General features: G+C 39.2%; 2 protein-coding genes across 2 annotated transcripts; both read left to right on the top strand.

Moving 5' to 3' along the window:
• Positions 1 to 346: 346 nt before the first annotated feature.
• LOC119420812 (zinc finger protein OZF-like) lies at positions 347 to 1,810 on the top strand. The gene is made up of 2 exons (XM_037688239.1): positions 347 to 1,230; positions 1,309 to 1,810. Exons 1-2 carry the CDS (start codon positions 347 to 349, stop codon positions 1,808 to 1,810), a joined length of 1,386 nt encoding a protein of 461 aa, XP_037544167.1.
• A 6,043-nt stretch (positions 1,811 to 7,853) lies between these two features.
• LOC119420411 lies at positions 7,854 to 19,390 on the top strand (the record flags this gene model as incomplete). The annotated part of the gene is given in 3 exon segments (XM_037687802.1): positions 7,854 to 8,160; positions 11,784 to 12,251; positions 19,324 to 19,390. Coding segments are annotated over 3 exon segments (596 nt in total), but the record flags the coding sequence as incomplete, so codon positions are not given.
• Positions 19,391 to 20,422: the final 1,032 nt, after the last annotated feature.

Here is a 20,422-nt window from a genome sequence, read left to right as displayed (position 1 = left end):
CACTTGCTGTTCCAGCGCATCCTGGGATTTGTAGTTTTAGTTGTTTGCATGCTGTACACCTGCTGGTGGTTATTTAAAATGAAATATGGCTGGTCTTTACCTTGACATGTCTGCTCTATTTGTTTTACCATCTTCTGAAAGCCAGTCAGGATGTCTGTCTCACTGAATTTGTTTCAGGAGGTTTTTCTAATGTCCAGCATTGTTGTTTTGAGTTGATCAGTGAACTGAGTGACTGTGTGAATATAAAGTTACATCTGTCCTTAATGTTTGTGTTTCAGTGTTCCCTGCTGATGTTCAGCAGATGATGTTGATTGTAGCAGAAGCTTCTGAAGAATGGAGGTCTGATATGGACCAGAAGAACCCAGAGCTTCTCCATATGGAGCATCATCAGCATCAAGTGGAAGATGATGATCTTGCAACCAGCAGCTCAGCTTATCTGATGAATGCAGCAACTGGTGGAGAGGACTGTGGAGGAGCAGAAACTACCAGGAACCCATATCTAAATACAAATGGAGATGATTCCTTTACATCAGAGACTGAAGTCAGTGAGGATGATGATGAAGATGTGAATGATCCTGATTTTCAGACTAAAAACTCATCAGACTCTGGACCAGAACCTGAAGACCATGACAAAGACTGGAAGGAGAGCCTGGCTCCTGAGTCAGGTGTAAACACTGTCAACAAATCTTACAGCTTCTCTGAGTGTGAGAAACAATTTCTCCACAAGGAGTCTGTCCAGAGAAACAAGACAGGTCATTCAAGAATCAAGTCCTCAAGTTGTTTGAGTAGTAAGAAATGTTTTAGAGGGAAGAAAACTGGAAGCTTGAACAAAAAAATCCAGTCAAGACAAGAATCTTTTATTTGTGACGACTGTGGAAAAAGATTTAACAGAAAACATCATTTAAAAACACACATGAGAACCCACACAGGAGATAAACCATTTGCTTGTGAAGTTTGTGGACAAAGGTTTGGACTAAAGTCAACTTTAAACAGGCACATGATAATCCACACAAGACAGAAACCGTTTGTTTGTGATGTTTGTGGTCAAAAGTTTAATGAAAAGTCAAATTTAAACAAACACAAGAGAATCCACACAGGACATAAACCATTTGCCTGTGATCTTTGTGGACACAAGTTTAGCGCAAAGTCAAATTTAAACAGACACATGATGATCCACACAGGACAGAAACCATTTTTTTGTGATGTTTGTGGTCAAAAGTTTAAAGAAAAGTTTTATTTAAGCACACACTTGAGAATCCACACAGGACAGAAACCATATTCCTGTGATCTCTGTGGACACAAGTGTAGAGCAAAGTCAAAGTTAAATGAACACATGAGAATCCACACAGGCCAGAAACCATTTGCTTGTGATGTTTGTGGACAAAAGTTTGGACTAAAGTCAACTTTAAACAAACATATGATAGTCCACACAGGACAGAAACCATTTGTCTGTGATGTTTGTGGACAAAGGTTTGGACTAAAGTCAACTTTAAACAAACACCTGAAAATCCACACAGGACAGAAACCATATGCTTGTGGTGTTTGTGGACAAAGGTTTGGAGTAAAGTCAACTTTAAACAGACACATGAGAATCCACACCGAACACAAACCATTTGCTTGTGACGTTTGTGGACAAAAGTTTAGACAGAAGTCAAATTTAAACAAACACATGAGAATCCACACAGAACAGAAACCATTTGCTTGTGATTTTTGTGGACAAACGTTCAGACGAGCGTCACATTTAAAAGTACACAGGAAAACCCACACAGGAAGAAAAACCTTTAGCTGTAAATATTCTGACAGCTCCTAAAGGCACTTGGGTGTTCTCATCCATTTTAAACTGTTTCTTGTTAAATAGTGCGTCTGGACAATTGTTTTCCATATTTGAAGTTTTTACTTGCAGTAATGTGTACTTGCATGCTCTACTGTAATTTTTGCTGTATTTGTTGCAGTTTTTTTTTTTTTTTTGCATAAATTAGCATGCCCGCAATTTGTACTGCAAAGTGACGTATTGGTATTTTTTTCCATATGTATAACCCAATTTTTGGCTGAGATCTGACGATTTAATTCATTCTGACATGGAAAATATTGAACACTATCATTTTCACCCACTAGAGGGACATCAACCTATTTGTCAAGCCAAGTGTCTCATTAATAGATAAAAGTGGCTATTCATGATACATTTGGCTTGCCATACTAAGCCACCTTCATCTCACTCCGGAACTCCTGGAGCAAACGTCAAATCAGCTGCATTTCACTTCACCACCCAGGTGAAATGCAGCTGATTTGACCATTAAAGTGCATTTATTAAGGAAAAATTCAACTGAGACACACTTTTACTATAATGTCGAGCAAACAAATATTTGGTTTTAGGTGGTTATCTTGTTAAATTTTGAAGAAATGCACAGCGGGTCCTCCCTCTGCGCTCCTGCAGCCGAAAATCGATTTTTGAAATGCAGCTGATTTCAAGCATTCAAGGATTCAAGGTTCTTTATTATCATTCACATCACATGTAGTACATGAAGTGGAACGAAACTATGTGCACATGGTCCCAGTTACATCCAACAAAAATACAAATTGTAAAGAAAAACAGTAGTAAGATCCAAGACATGAACTAAGAAATGTGCTAAACTAAGAAAACACTAAGCACTAATGGTACAAAATAATGCGCCAAACAACAACATCAGCATGAGCATGAGTCTGCGCGAGCAAATGAGTATGAATGAACACAGCAACATGAAGCAAATCAGCAGCATGAGATCAGCCCCCTCGGTTTGCCTCATTGGGGCCAGAGCCCTATAAAGAGACTGCACGCCCCACTTTTCAGTTTTTTATTTGTTCAAAAAGTTTGACACATCCAATAAATTTCATTCCACTTTATGATTGTGTCCCACTTGTTGTTGATTCTTCACAAAAAATTAAAATTTTATATCTTTATGTTTGAAGTCTGAAATGTGCCAAAAGGTTGAAAAGTTCAAGGGGGCCGAATACTTTCGCAAGGCACTGTAATTATTGCAGGAAGAAAACAATTGTACAAAATGTGACATATGTGCCAAGGAGTCTCATGCAAAAAAATAATAAATAATGCAACAGAATCCCAAGAATCCCAATCCACAATCCCAAATTGAGAGCAAGCCCATATTGTCGTTTTTGATTTTTAATTAGTCAGAGGTTTAATTGTAAGCAAATGTTGTTTAAACTCAATCAAAAAAACAGAAATCTGGTTTTCTTTCTAGGAGGATAAACCAACACATGAGAATTCACACAGGACAGAAACCATTTGCTTGTGATGTTTGTGGACAAAGGTTTGGACAAAAGTCACAATTAAACATACACATGAGAATCCACAATGGACATAAACCATTTGCTTGTGATGTTTGTGGACAAATGTTCAGACTAAAGTCTGATTTAAACAGACACATGAGAATCCACACAGGACAGAAACCATTTGTTTGTGATGTTTGTGGACAAACGTTTGGACTAAAGTCAAATTTAACAAAACACATGAGAATCCACACAGGACAGAAACCATTTGCTTGTGATGTTTGTGGACAAATGTATAGAGACCGGTCTAATTTAAATGAACACATGAGAATCCACACAGGACAGAAACCATTTGATTGTGATGTTTGTGGACAAAAGTTTAGTCATTTGTCAAATTTAAAAGTACACATGAGAATCCACACAGGACAGAAACCTTTTGCTTGTGATGTTTGTGGGCAAAAGTCTAGACATTTGTCACATTTAAAAGTACACAGGAAAATCCATACAGGAAGAAAAAACAGTTTAGCTGTAAATATTCTGACAGATCCTAAAGACACATAGGTGTTCTTACCCATTTTAAACTGCCCAACTTCACTGTTGGTTGTAATAGTACGTGTGATGTGGAAAATTGTTTTCTATATTTGAAGTTTTTAATTGCAGTAATACATGTGTACTTGCATGCTCTACTTATGATTGCATGGTGTTTTTTCCTAGGTCCTCATGTTTTATCCAACTGACTACAAAATACACAAGACCAAGAAGACACTAAGCACTAACGGTACAAAAACAATGCGCCAAAACAGCAGCACGTACATGAGTCTGTGTGAGCAGACGAGGACCAATGAACACAGCAATACAAAACAATCAGCAGCATGAGAAAGAAGTCTAGGACCCAGTTGCGTAGAGAGGAACTTAGTCCTAGTGTGATTAGTATGTCCATCAGGGTTTGGGGGATCATGGTGTTGAAGGCAGATGTGAAGTCCACAAAGAGCATACGAACGTAGGAGTCCTGCTCCAAGTGGGTGAGAGCAGTGTGGACCACAGATGAGATAGCATCTTCTGTTGATCGATTCTCGCGATATGCGTACTGGTCAGGGTCCATGTTGATGTTGATGTTAACTTTGATGTGGGTCATGACCAGTTTTTCAAAGTATTTAGAGTAGAGCTCTGTAGAGCTCTTTGGAACTGGGATAATGGTGGCAGTCTTGAGGCAGGTGGGAACTGTTGCCAGGGTGAGGGAAGAGTTAAATGTGTTGGCCAGCAACTCACAGAGTTGATCGGCACAGTCTTTCAGCACTTTCCCGGGGATGTTGTCCGGGCCAGTTGCCTTGTGAGAATTGATCCTTCTGAAAGAACTCCTTACTTCTGCTGAGGTCACGCTGAGGAACTCTTCTTCTTGTAACAAGGTGAGTCTGGTGCTGGGTGGTCTGTTCGGGTCCTCAAAGCGTGCATAGAATCTGTTGAGAGCATCAGGCAGTGATGGATCCCTAGGGCATTGTGCACCTCTGCCTTTATAATCTGTTATGCACTTAATGCCCATGTAAACAAGATTTTTCATTTAAATTTTTTCTCCAGGTTGAATAAAAATTATAATTGAACTTTATGAAGTGGGTCCCATTTTGTGGTCAATTTATTCAAATGTTATCCAGTTTGTGGACAGAGTACTCTTGATATAGAAATTCCTTTTCTTCCATTTTTACTGAAAAGCTTGTAATGCAGGGGTGCACACACTTTTTCAGCATGTGAGCTACATTAAAAATGACCAAGTCCAAGTGATCTACCTACTATAAAAATCAAAACATATACTTATTTATAAACATATTAAGTATGCTTTTTATGTTTTATGTTCTTGTTTTTAGTATTTTACCATGTTTTTATATGGCACCTTGATTTATTGTTTTATAACACTACTTTTAATTGCATTTTACTGTAGTTTATTGTTGTCTGTACTCTATATGTTGTCTGTCTAAAACAGGTCTCTCTTGTAAATGAGTCCTCGCGACTCAATGAGATTAACCCGGATAAATAAAGATTGAATGAATGAATAAGTCCCAGCTCAACATAAATTACAAAACCCATAAGTTTGTTTAAAAAAAAAGTGACAATATATTTTTACTATCCAAAATATTAAACAAAACACAGCAAGTGGATCATTAGAAAGCTGGACTGGAAAGTGAAGTGAAGAGCTGAGCTGAAAGTCCCAAGTTTTCAAAGTCACAGGAGGATTTCTTTGAGCCTATAGATCACCATGGTAACGGAGACTGAACTCGGTAAGAAGCTCCATCTGTTCACTGATTCTTTTCTTAATAAAATGTGACTGAAACAGCATTTACAGTCATTATAGTCCTACCTGCTACTGTAAGATTTAAAACAAACAGATTGTGAAATTAAACAAAACTGGAACCAATAATCATTGAATCTATTGAATTTTAAACTATGGATTCTTTGGTCTTAAGAAGGTTCAGTCACGTTACAGTAAAAGCAAACTGGATCATTACTCTAACATTTAAACAGCTGCAGGTTCTGTATGACTAATAAAATTATTATTATTATTAATGAATATTAACAAAAATATTTCTGTTTAAACTTTAATAGCGGGTCATTTTACTGGGACATCACCTCCCCACAAAACAAAACAACTTTAAACTCCTGTCCTGGAGTGAAAAATAAGCTGATGTGTCAATGTAGCAGATCTACTGAGGTAAACAGACTAATTAAAGTTATCAAATACAGAAAATATTTGTATGTTCTGTATTTTAAACAGAACATACGAGCAAATCAGAGGCGAGGAGTTTCATTTGACACAAACTGAAGAAAGAATGACAGAAGAGGTGGGATGGAGAAAGAAAAGGAAGATGGTTTATAGGATCAAAAAGGCAGTAGGAGAAATGAGAACTGGAAGAAAGAGCAGAAAGGAAGGATTAATAACAAGACTAAGATTTGGACAAACAACATAATTATACACTTTTTCAAATACAAAAGCATAATAAAGAAAAATGTGACCACTGTAGAGAGGATGAAACATTAGAACATGATGTACTAGAATGTCAGAAATATGAGCAAGAAAGAAGATATATGAGGAGAGAGTTTGAAAAGATAAAAGTTTAACATAACATATACTCTGTAAAAAAAATGTAGGGAGTAAACATACAACAACAAAAAAACAGAATTTGTACGCATCCTTTATGATTGTCTATTGTTGTCTTTGTTGTCCACTGTTGTCATCACTTTGTTAAAATCAGGTCTCTCTTGTAAATTATAAATGAGTCCCTGATGCTCAATGGGATTAAGCTGTATAAATAAAGGTTGAATGAATATACAAATTATAATTCCATTAAAAAAATCGATTAATAGAATTTGATTATATACTTTATACATACACACACTTTAGAAATTAAACCATGATGAACCACACCATCAAGTTTGACAGTCAGGAACAAAACACCTGGAGGAGCTGAACTCAAAGCTAACACAGAATTGTGGTCTAGCAAAAGCATTGGAGCTCGTGGAAACCAAAGATTATAAAGTTAAGATGTCAGTATTGGAGAAGGAACTGGAACGTATACAGGCCGAAAATAATGAACTTTCTTGAAAAGTACAGACATCAAGACCGCTACAAAAGAAGATGGAATCTCAGAATTAAAGGAATGAAAGAGACAATGAATGAAGACACCAGACGTGATGTGATCGAGCTACTGGGGAAGATAGCACCCCCACTGGAAACAAAAAATGGAGGACATTGTGGACACATTGCATGGGATCGGTCCAAAAGAAGAAAACCGAGCGAGATACATAATAGTTCAGTTTACAAGAAGACACCACAGAGATGGATTTTGGAGGCTGACAAAGGAGTCACGAGTTTGCAAAGATGCTGGAATGAGGTTCATGGAGGACCGAGCTAAAGAAGACATGTTGGCAAGGAAGGCACTGAGGCCAAGCATCAATCAAGCACGTCAGGAGAAAAGGTTTACTTCAGAGGGCATTAAGGCTACATTAATGATCATCGCATTAAAAACTGAACTTTTCTTTGTATATTCTGCTGATATGCCTACATGGGATAATGTTACTAGGAGGACTCAACACTGTCAACCTTACTTTTAAATAACCTTTCTTATCTTTTTATTACTATTTTGTCTCCTTTTGTTACTGCAAGTTCTTCCAACAAATTAATATTCTGAAAGCCAGTTTATCATTCTTTAGCTTATCTTTTATTTCTTTGAATACAAGAGGACAATGTGAAAATATATATTTTTCCTGTAAATGTCTAAAGATCACAGTTATTTTTTGTTTGTTTGTTTGTTTGTTTTACAAGAACCCCACTCCTGTGCCTCTGGCACCACCTCCTGGTCATCTCAGTGGGGAGGTAAAATACTCTTTAGTCATGGGAGCAACAGTCTGCAGGAGTGGCCATCTGATCCACTATTTGTAAGACTGAGTTTGCAGTGCCTCAGACTGAAGAAGTCTTTTGGATAAAAGAAGAAACAGTTCAACAAAGAAGAATCCGTCCAGATGACCTGACTTAACCTTAGACGGAGCGTCAGAAGTCACTGATCACGTGACTCAGACCCAGCGAATCGCGCTCCGACTCATCGCTTGGCGTCATTGTTGTTTATGCACCTTAGCTTCAGCTCGGAACGGACCGTCTCTACTTTTATCGATTTATAAACTTTCTGTAACGTTTGCAGTAAATCCAGCTTCTTAACTGTTAAAGGAAACTTTAAATCAACGAAAGCTAACAGATGCGGAGACATCAGGCTAAACAACGTCTGGAAGCAGCAGCGGACTGAACAGGCCCAGATCATGAAGAGGAACGGTCTCGTTTAAAAGAAAAAAAAATGCAACAAAACAAAATCCTGGATGCTGTTTTGAACCCCAGAGTTCTTCCGCACAGATTAGGTTTGTATAAATACATTCTTTTTTTTTTTGGTGTGAGGATGTTAGCTGCAGTTTTTGTAGCTAAAGCTTAGCATCTGTAGAGGACCGTGAGGATCGTGTGCTGCACTTTTACTCTTTTTATCTTTAAAATCCAGCCCAAACCTTGTTTTACTGATTCAGTTCTGACACAAGGAACCGACAGAAGGACGACGTTGTTGGAGAGTAAGACGTAGTGGTTGTCTCATAATTTAAAATTTAATAATAATTTAAAAATAATTTGGCTCATTTAAAATTTAAAACAGCCACATAATTAGTGGCTGTTTCGTAATGTAAAATTATGAAATTCTTTAAAATGAGAAATGAATGCGTGTATCTCGTCTGTCACGTTTAGTAGAGCAGTTTAATTCTATCTAGGAAGAGCAATTGTAATGAAAACCTTTTATGTTATTATGACTTTCTTTCTAATGGCGAATAGTGTATGTAAATTTTTGATCATAACTGTTGCTTGACTAAAGATTATTGAAAGATTTTAAAGTTATTAGAAAATCCCAACATAAATTCTGAATCAGTGCAGGGAGGCTAATGTGATCATATTTCTTGCCTCTTGTTGGAAGTTTGTAGCTCATTTTCTGTCTGTGAGGCTGACTGTTGGTTAATTTAATTATCCTATCATCAAGTCATTACATAATTAAGCCACACAAGGAAACTAGAAGATCTTTATCACTCAGGTTTAATCTTGCAAGAGAAGCAGCAATTGAAAAAGATAAGCATTCAAGATGTTACATGTTGCTACATCTCTAAAGTCTGCTCGTGGACAACATAAAGTGGCTTCAACTTATAACGCTGATCAGAAAAGGCGAGGTCAGGACAACTCTGCTTTCCAGCTTCGAGGCCTTGAAGTTTATCAGGTGTGCAGGCTCCGTGCTCTTGCAGGCTCTACTTTGTTCAGACAAAACAACTCAACTCACATAAATGGTTCTATAACATTTGACATTAGTAAGTGGAAAAACATCCATGACCTTCCCATCCCCCTGACATTTTGTCTGTTTTGAAGATTAGGCTCAAGCTTTTACTTTTTAATAAATCCTATAGTTAGGGTTGGATTGGGTTTCCTGAACTATCCTTTAGATATGTTGCTATAACCTTAGGTTAGAGCACAAATTGACCACATTTCCTCACTCTGCTGCTGTCTTTACTCTGTATTTGGAGTTATTTTGGTCTTAACGTGTTTTTTTTTTTTGTCTTTCCTCCAATAGAAAGTTCACCTGGATCTGCCATTTTGTGTCTGTTTCTCTTTCCCGTCCTCTCAAACCCCAGCAGGTCGAGGCAGATGACCGCTCGTCCTAAGCCTGGTTCTGCTGGAGGTTTCTTCCTGTTAAGAGGGAGTTTTTATTTCCACTGTTGCCTTTGTGCTTGCTCCGAATGGGAGACTGAAGTGAAGATTCAGTGCAATCTGTTGGCTTCCTTAGAAAGATAACTTTACTAATTGGCTTTTTTTAATGTATGTGACAGTGTGTTTCTGTACAGTGCCCTGAGACAACTTCTGTTGTTACTTGGTGCTATCTAAATAAACTGAATAAAGTTCTGTTCAGTCTGGAGCTGGTTTATTATGGAGACAAGTAAAAAGGCTTGTAGAGTAATGAATATTTGTGTAAATACATTCCCCTAATATGATCATATTTTTGCATTTTCTCACAGCTGATAAAAAAAGCTGCAACAAGTTTAGAAGACTCTGCAACATGTTTAATTTGTTCCTTAAAGAACCGACTGAAAGCTCTACATGTTCTACCATCTTCTGGGAGTCAGCCATAAGGACCTCTCTCTTTTATGGATTGAGTTTGACAAGACCTGGGTTTTGGATCAGCACACAACACCAGTCACCAAGAATGGTGTAAACAGTTTATTAGAAAATAGCTGCTGGTGGAGCCTGTTTTTGTGCAGAAAAAGTCACGTGACACGTGACGTCTGAAACACAAACTGTTTCGTTGTCGGAATTAATCGCTTGACTGGTTCACGGTCCAATCAGCTGATTCCCTGGCACCGCCTCGGCTCGATTCTGACAGGTGACAGGTTGAGTTTTGAATTGAAAACACTCAACACTATGAAACGACTCTAAAATATTTGTAATGTGTTGGAGAGTAGGTGTTTTTGCTGTTAGTTGAAATTGAGTAATTATGGAGCCAGCCTGGAAAAGAGGTCGTTCTAACATGTGGGGACACTTCATTCTGCTCATGATAAGGTGGTTTAATACAATTACAGTAAAATGATGTGTGTGATTTTAATTATCATATATCAGTATGGGCTCAAATTAATTATTTTATTTACATTGGTGTATTTCTGCAGGTGCAGTGTTTGGTGTGTTCAACTGAACTGAAGCATCATGATACCTCCTCTATGATGAGACACCATCCATCCATTATCTTTACCCGCTTATTCCATTTTGGGTCACGTGGGTCGCTGGTGCCCATGTCCAGCAATCACTGTGCGAGGGGCGGGGTACACCCTGGACGGGTCGCAAGTCCATCACAGGGCCACATAGAGACAAACAACCATTCACTCTCTCACTCACACCTAGGGACAATTTAGAGTTACCAATCAGCCTAACATGCATGTTTTTGGTCTGTGGGAGGAAACCGGAGTACCCGGAGAAAACCCACGCATGCACGGAGAGAACATGCAAACTCCACCCAGAAAGGTCCCTGGACCAGGGTTTGAACCAAGGACCTGCTCGCTGAGAGGCAGCAGCTCTACCAGTTGCGCCACCGTGCTGCCCCTGACTAGACACTTCAGCGCCAAACATGGAGATGCTGGAGACGTCATTTCATTGTTATTTTTAAGAATGATAAAGACTCGGACTCTGCCAGTTACACAAGCACAATACCATTGCAACATTTTTATTAAATCTCTTCAATGCACATTTATCAATCTTAATTCAAAAACATGTAAGCATAAATACAGTTTCAAACCAGACAACATAGAAAGTTGATGAATTCAAAAAAATCTTTCTTTTTTTTACCACAGTGAAGTAGTTTCTTTGATACTAGTCATTAAAGTTCTTCGGTGTGTGGCACGAAAAGCACAACGCCTAATTTGACAGCAGCATTGCAAAAAGCCACAAGATGTCACTATCTGAAGCTTCAACAAATGAACCTTTTTTTTTATTACATTTGGCCCAAATGGTTCAGTGCATCATAAAAGCTTAATTTGCTAATCACTACAGAAAGGGGCAGGCAAGGTGAGGAGTTTGTGGTACAGGCAGAGAGTCAAAACGAGGCAAGGAAGCAAGACAGGTAATAACACTGGACGTCTACTGGTTTGAGAGTTTGATAGTCTGGCACTGGGTGAGAGAAAGAGCCGAGTTTTAAAAGGGAGCAGAGCAGGTGGAACTAACGAGCGATGACGAGTGGCTGAGCAGAGGAGGCGTGGTGCAGGGAGACGAGCTGAGGAAGGTCGATAGGCGTTACAGGACTGAAAATATTAAAACTAAACTGAAATATAAGGTCAAAAACATGACAGTTTCAGGACATTTTTCTGACGTCCAGCATTAGATGTTGTTTTGAACTGATCAGTGAACTCAGTGATAACACCAGTGATGTTTGTGTGAATATAAAGTTATAACTTTCCTTGTTGTTCATGTGTTTCAGTGTTCCCTGCAGATGTTCAGCAGACGGTGCTGATTAAAGAAGAAGCTCCTGAAGAATGGAGTTCTGGTGTGGACCAGAAGGACCCAGAGACCCTCAACGTAAAGGAGGAAGAGGAGGAACTGAGGACCAGTCTGGATGTAGAGCAGCTCAGTGTGAAGGAGGAGACTGATGACACCAGGTTCTCCTTCACAGCAGTTCATCTGAAGAGTGAGGATGATGAAGAGAAACCTCTGTTCTCTGAGCTTCATCAGCACCAAGTGGAAGATGGAGATCTTCCAACCAGCAGCTCAGCTGACCAGATGAAAGCAGCAACTGGTGGAGAAGATTGTGGAGGATCAGAAATATCAAGGCTTCTGGAAAAATCAGCTGCAGATTATGAAGAGAAACATTCTTATTTAAAGGAAAAGGAGCAACAAAACCAAATCCTTGATGATGATTTCAGTCACAACGTTCATCACTACAAATTAGGTTTGTATATTTGGATCAACTGTGAAGATGTTTTTATCATTTTAGTCACAGTTTTAATGAAACTGACAAACTTAGTCTTTAAGAATAACTTGTATAACCAACATTTGTGTTTGTAGCTTAGCTTGCTGACGGATAAAACAATGACATGGTTACAAGGTGAAAACAGCAAATGTTGGTGCTCTTTGAATATAGGTGCTGGTCATAAAATTAGAATATCATAAAAGTTTATTTATTTAAGTGATTCCATTCAAAAAGTGAAACTTGTATATTATATTCATTTATTACACACTGACTGATATATTTCAAATGTTTATTTCTTTTCATGTTGATGATTATAACTGACAACTAATCAAAACCCCAAATTCAGTATCTCAGAAAATTAGAATATTACTTAAGATCAATTAAAAAAGGATTTTTAGAATGTTGGTCAACTGAAAAGTATGAACATGAAAAGTGTGAACATGTACAGCATCAATACTTGGTTGTTGCTCCTTTTGCCTGGATTACTGCAGCAATGCGGCGTGGCATGGAGTCAATCAGTCTGTGGCGCTGCTCAGGAGTTATGAGAGCCCAGGTTGCTCTGATAGTGGCCTTCAGCTCTTCTGAATTGTTGGATCTGGCGTACCGCATCTTCCTCTTCACAATACCCCATGAAAAATCTATGGGGTTAAGGTCAGGTGAGTGCTGGCCAGTTAAGAGCAGGGATACCATGGTCCTTAAACCAGGTACTGGTAACTTTGGCACTGTGTGCTGTCCTGTTGGAAAATGAAATCTGCATCTCCATAAAGTTGGTCAGCAGCAGGAAGCATGAAGTGCTCTAAAACTTCCTGGTAGACAGCTGTGTTGACCTTGAACCTCAGAAAACACAGTGGACCAACACCAGTTGATGACATGGCACCCCAAACCATCACTGACTGGAAACTTGACACTGGACCTCAAGCAACATTCAATTCAATTCAAATATTATTAATCCCAGAGGGAAATTATTTGTTGTAGTAACTCGTTATCCTCATTTCATTAAGAGATATTATAGATACTGATGGCTGTAAACAGGAAGGATCTCTTGTAAAGGTCTATCCCACAGTGGATCCTAAGAAACTGGCTGCAGATGCCGTCCGATCCGTCCACCCAGACTCAGCGGGCCTCTTGGTTCCCCCGGGCTGTAGGACTGCCTGAATGCTGGGCAGAACTCCTCCCAGAGCAATGGCCACTCCTCCCAGCAGTCTGCTGAGCTCCTCGTCGCTGCAGACAGCCAACTGTAGGTGCCGAGGGACGATCCTGTCCTTCCACTGTCATGAGCCGTGTTTCCTGCTAGTTCCAGGATCTCGGTGATCAGGCACTCGAGCACAGCTGGCAGGTAATGCGTCCACAGAACATCGTTTCAACTCACTTGTAATTTAGGGCTGTAGTTGAGATATTATTTGAGCTTTTCAGATGTTAATCAGCTGCTGTTGGTTGTAGAAAACTGCCTTGTTGCCATGGTTATGCATCATAACAAATGTCCAAAACTAATAAAGTCTCAGTAAAAATCCTTCCAGCTGCACAGCATCCGATACCAGAGGAAACAATCATCCAAAAAATGTGATTTACATCCAGAAAAAGAGGAATTAAAGTTTCCAAAAGCAAAATCTCAGAATGAAAGTAGCAGAGCTGCTCCAACATGCAGCCACTTTGAGTGGCGCAGTTCTAGAGAACATGGATTCTGTGCCTCTCCTCTCTTCCTCCAGACTCTGGGACCTTGATTTCTAAAGGCAATGCAAAATGTACTTTCGTCAGAGAACATAATTTTGGACCACTCAGCAACAGTCCAGTCCTTTTGACTTTACCCAGGCGAGACGCTTCTGATGCTGTCTCTTGTTCAAGTGTCTTGACACAAGGAATGCGACAGCTGAAACCCATGTCTTGCATACATCTGTGCATCGTGGTTCTTGAAGCACTGACTCCAGCTGCAGTCCACTCTTTAAAATGCAAAGGGTAACAGGCGTGTTTTGTCCCTCAGAGCTGCTCTAAAGCTGCTTCAGGTATGATTTTCAAGAAAGAAGATGTGGCTTGGATTATTTACCATAACTCTGGTTTGGCTTGGCCAATCAACACAATTTAAAAACTGGTGTGTAGCTTAAAGTCTCAACTTTTGATACAAATTAAAATGGAATTTCTAAGATTTTGCGTCATTCCGGATACAGTAACTGAAATCGGTCATATGCCTGTCACACGCCGGGGGTCGATTCGCTCCAAATGAGGAAAGTCAGTCAGTCAGAGTAGAAGCAGAAATGTCCACCTGTTATGGAGAAGGCAGAGTGACACTTGTTTTTAATTGCACTCTCCAGTAAAACTGTGTTTTGTCTCGATGTGAGGAACTCCATGGTGCATTTGTGAACTAGGGGTGTAACAATACATCCATTTAAATCGATATATCGATTAAATGATTAATGATTTGATTATATCGTGGCAAAACGAAAATATCGATTCACATCGTCATCTTTAAAATTCGCTTTTATTTTGAAATTCCCGAGGCACGTCTGTGTCACCATTTCCGTGCGCGGCTGCGCTCTGCGGCCGCCTCAGCAACATGGCAGACAAGGCAAAAAACACAGATAATGAAATCCACTCTCCTGTTGGATTTAAATCAACACTGTGGAAATATTTTGGATTCCAACAGAAGGACGGCTCAACAGACAAAACTCATGTCGTATGCAACAGGTGCCAGTGTGAGTTCAAATACTTGGGAAACAACAAATTTGGCCGTTCACCTGAAGAACAAACACGGCATTGATAGCCATGTTATGTAAGTTCAATATCTATTTTTGTTTCTGAGAAATGTGAAACTATACTGAACAGGTCATTTATTTTTTATTTTTTCATTAATTAAGATATTTTTTTAAATTTTATTTAAATGCCTGGTGCCTGTAATAACAGAAACAAAATGGTTAAATCATATTTGAATTATTTTTGTAAATTTATTTATATGTAAATGAGACGGGCATTTGATATTGCAGTATATTGATCACAGACTTGTGAATCGAATCGTATCGTGACAGACTTGGTGATGTCGAGAAAAATTGTATCATCATACAAACAAATCAATATAATATTGTATCGTGGTAAAGCTGGTGATTTACACCCCTATTGTGAACCAAACTCTGATGCTCCCAACAGAACCAGACCTTCAGCTATCCACCGGCTTACTTTTCTACAACCCGCCTTCCTGTTAGTAATTGGTCATGGCAACGCGAGCTTCAATGTAATTGGATGTAATCCTTGTTGAGGTGGACCCTGTCTTGCTCTCAAGCTGGAAAGCCGGCCCTCGGCCAGAGCGCTTTAAGCCCTGTGTGTTCATGGACGCTGAGGACAAGTTAAGGAGGAAAACGAAATCTAACAGTATTAATGCACATTAAAATAATTGTCTGTTAACCATTTGCTGCGTTAACGTGACAATAACGAGTTAACATGCACACCACTAAAAACCAAAAACATTAGAGAACATTTTATATGGGGGGGGGGGGATTTGTTTGTAACCTCTAGGTGTAAAACAACATTTTCAGTCAATAGATTTTATTTGCTTTAATCCCTGGTAGTGCTTTGTAATGACAGTAACCTAAATTTCTGCGACCATGGTCATCTACTACTCTCAAACAGGTCCTCCAACATGAACAACTCTGACCTTCAGCTCAACAAAGCTGCTAAGCAGGAAATTTCGTACAAACCGGATTCCAAAAAAGTTGGGACACTAAACAAATTGTGAAAAACCGAATGCAATGATGTGGAGATGGCAAATGTCAAGATTTTATTCGTAATATAACATAGATGACAGATCAAAAGTTTAATCTGAGTAAATGTAACATTTTAAAGGAAAAATGTGTTGATTCAAAATTTCACAGTGTCAACAAATCCCAAAAAAGTTGGGACAAGTAGTAATAAGTGGCTGGAAAAAGGAAATTGAGCATATAACAAACAGCTGGAAGACCAATTAACACTAATTAGGTCAATTGACAACATGATTGGGTATAAAAAGAGCTTCTCAGAGTGTCAGTGTCTCTCAGAAGCCAAGATGGTAAGAGGATCACCAATTCCACCATTGTTGCGCAGAAAGATAGTGCAGCAATACCAGAATGGTGTTACCCAGCGTAAAATAGCAAAGACTTTTAAGTTATCATCATCAACCGTGCATAACATCATCAAAAGATTCAGAGAATCTAGAACAATCGCTGTGCGTAAGGGTCAAGGCCGTAAAACTCTACTGGATGCTCATGATCTCCGGGCCCTTAAACGTCACTGCACCTCAAACAGGAATGCCACTGTCAAGGAAATAACAGAATGGGCTCAGGAATACTTCCAGAAAGCATTGTCAGTGAACACAATCCACCGTGCCATCCGCCGTTGCCAGCTGAAACTACAGTGCAAAGAGGAAGCCATTTCTAAGCAAGCCCCACAAGCTCAGACGTTTGCACTGGGCCAGGGGTCATTTAAAATGGAGTGTGGCAAAATGGAAGACTGTTCTGTGGTCAGATGAGTCACGATTTGAAGTTCTTTATGGAACACTGGGACGCCATGTCATCCGGACCAGAGAGGACAAGGATAGCCCACGTTGTTATCAACGCTCCGTTCAGAAGCCTGCATCACTGATGGTATGGGGTTGCATGAGCGCTTGTGGCATGGGCAGCTTGCATGTCTGGAAAGGCACCATTAATGCAGAGAACTATGTTCAGGTTCTAGAACAACATATGCTCCCATCTAGACGTCATCTCTTTCAGGGAAGACCCTGCATTTTTCAACACGATAATGCCAGACCACATTCTGCAGCAATCACAACATCATGGCTACGTAGGAGAAGGATCCGGGTACTGAAATGGCCAGCCTGCAGTCCAGATCTTTCACCTATAGAGAACATTTGGCGCATCATAAAGAGGAAGGTGCGACAAAGAAGGCCCAAGACGATTGAACAGTTAGAGGCCTGTATTAGACATGAATGGGAGAGCATTCCTATTTCTAAACTGGAGAATCTGGTCTCCTCTGTCCCCAGACGTCTGTTGAGTGTTGTAAGAAGAAGGGAGGATGCCACACAGTGGTAAAAATGGACTTGTCCCAACTTTTTTGGGATTTGTTGATGCCATGAAATTTGGAAACAACAGATTTTTCCCTTAAAATGATACATTCTCTCAGTTTAAACTTTTGATCTGTGATTTTTGTTCTATTCTGAATAAAATATTAGATGTTGGCACCTCCACATCAATGAATGCTGAAGCTCAGAGGAGATCGGGCGTTTTCTGCCATGGGCCCTAAACTCTGGAACAATCTGCCCATCAACATTTGACAGGCCACTTCAGTCTGCTTTTAAATAGGGATGCACCAATCCACTTTTTTTTTTACTTCCAATCCGATCCCGATACCTAAATCTAAATATCGGCCGATATCGATCCAGTTCCAAAATCATCATCATCATTGATTTTATATGAGGCCGTAATAATCTCCTCTCAAGTACAATTTGTACAAATATATGCATGCATGTCCAAAAAGGCAACTTGAGTTAAGTTTTATTATTGTTGGATAAGTTTTAAAGTTAGAATTAAATTCTGCTAACACAAAGCATGTTTTTTTTTCTAGCTTTAAAGTGGATATTAAAGTGATTAATTTAAGTGATTGTTTAAAGTTATTTTATATTTTTTTAAATAAGGGGCAGATATAAGAATTTTTTTTCTTTGTTCAGCACTCTTTTCTTTCAATGTTTTCTTTTTGAAGATTTTTTTAAAATCTTGTTTCTTTTAAATGAATGAATAAATGAATTAAAATGAATTAAAATAAAATAAAATGTTAAATGGCTTCAAACACCTGCTAAGTTCGTGGCATAAACCAACAGACATGTTCCTGTTTTTAGTATTTTACATCACTTTATAATGTAGCTGTTTTTGTTTCGGTTTAAAAAATATATATATATAATTTTCAAATCATATGATTTTTATGATTGTCTACTGTTGTACTGATAAATATCTTCTGGAGGGTAAACTATATCTTGGTTGCAAGTATCAAGCTATGAAATCCTTTGTTTTCTACAGCTGATAGCGGTTGGTCATTAATTATGAAGTTTAGCAAATTCTCAGTAAACAGTCGAGCTCTGTGGCTTCAGCGATGTATTCTTCTTGTTCAATCCGAAGCAGGCAGCCTGATTTTGGTCAGCCGCGCTCAGTCTGTCCCTCCTCAGAGACGGGCAGATTGAGCGGGGCAGATTGGACGCGGCTGGCCGGGGTCGAGTTGCATGTTTTTGGTTGAGCAAAGAGTAGCGCTGAAGCCACGGAGCTCGAATGTCCAACGTAAAACTAACTTTACCACGGTTTAATGTGGCGCTATGGCTCTGCAGACATTACACGTTGCTGTCTTGTTTTGTGGTGTTTCTAGTGTAAAATACTTTCACACAGCGGACATGTTTAGATGAAAAGTTTGTTAGCTGTTAGCCACTGTGCTGCTAACTCTGTCCTCACATTGTAGCTGGTTGCAAACTAGGAAATGGATTTCCTGAATGTGAGGCGGGTCTTATTACTTTAAGTTCATGAGACACGCCTCCGTTCAGGAAATCCATTCTATAGTTTGCAGCCAACATGCATCATGGATCGGAAATATCGGCAAGTTGGATCAGAAAAATCTGATACGTAAATTGCAGCCTCCATGCGCTTCCATCTATCCTTGTTAGACGCCTGCACTGAAATGTATTTCGCTGTGCTTAACTGTGCCATGACAATAAAGTTGATTCTGATTCTGATTAAACATCTGATCAGAACTGTGTGTGTGTGCGGTGAATCCAGAGTTATACTTTCACTGTTAGTTAGTCACCAAGTTTTAGTTGTTTGCATGCCATAAACCTGCTGGTGGTTATTTCACATGAAATATGGCTGGTCTTTACCTTGACACATCTTCTCTATTTGTTTTACCATCTTCTGATAGCCAGTCAGGATGTTAGTCTCACTGAATTCATTTCAGGAGGTTTTTCTGATGTCCAGCATTAGATGATGTTTTGAATTGGTCAGCAAACTCAACAAGTGATGTTTGTGTGAATATAAAGTCCTTACTATTTGTGTTTCAGTGTTCCCCGCAGATGTTCAGCAGATGATGCTGATTGTAGAAGAAGCGTCTGAAGAATGGAGGTCTGATGTGGACCAGAAGAACCCACAGCCCCTCCATATGAAGCTTCATCAGCACCAAGTGGAACATGAAGATCTTCCAAACAGCAGCTTTGCTTACCAGATGAATGTAACAACTGGTGGAGAGGACTGTGGAGGAGCAGGATCTACCAGGAACCCAGATCTAAATACTCACAAAGATGATTCCAGCTGTTCAGAGACTGAAGACAGTGAAGATGATGATGAAGATTTAAATGATCCTGACTCTCAGATTAAAGACTCATCAGACTCTGGATCAGACCCTGAAGACTGCTGCAAAGACTGGATGGATAGCATGGCTTCTGAGTCAGGTGTAAACACTGTTAACAAATCTTGCAGCTTTTCTCAATGTAAGAAACAATTTCTCCACAAAGCATCTGTTCAGAGAAACAAGGCAGGTCATTCAAGGATAAAATCCTCAAGTTGTTTGGTTAGTAAGAAATGTTTTAGAGGAAAGAAACCTGGAGGCTCAAGCAAAAAAATCCAGGCAAGACAAAAATTGTTTGGTTGTGATGACTATGGAAAAAGATTTAACAGAAAAGAACATCTAAAAAGATACATGCAAATCCACACAGGACAGAAGCCATTTTCTTGTGATGTTTGTGGACAAAGGTTTGGACGAAAGTCAACTTTAAACATACACATGAAAATCCACACAGGACAAAAACCATTTGCTTGTGATGTTTGTGGACAAAGGTATGGACGGAAGTCAACTTTAACCAATCACATGAGAATCCACACAGGACAGAAACCATTTACTTGCGATGTTTGTGGACACAACTTTAGAGAAAAGTCTACTTTAACCAATCACATGAGAATCCACACAGGACAGAAACCATTTACTTGTGATGTTTGTGGACGCAACTTTAGAGGAAAGTCAACTTTAAACAATCACATGATAATCCACACAGGACAGAAGTCATTTGCTTGTGATGTTTGTGAACACAAGTTTAGAAACAAGTCAACTTTAAACAATCACATGAGAATCCACACAGGACAGAAACCATTTGCTTGTGATGTTTG

Source organism: Nematolebias whitei, chromosome 14, assembly GCF_014905685.2.
Source record: "Nematolebias whitei isolate Nwh7 chromosome 14, NemWhi1, whole genome shotgun sequence".
Taxonomy (NCBI): Eukaryota; Metazoa; Chordata; class Actinopteri; order Cyprinodontiformes; family Rivulidae; genus Nematolebias; species Nematolebias whitei.
The sequence above is the reverse complement of the archived record's forward strand: the minus strand, read 5'-3'. Positions and strand labels throughout refer to the sequence as shown.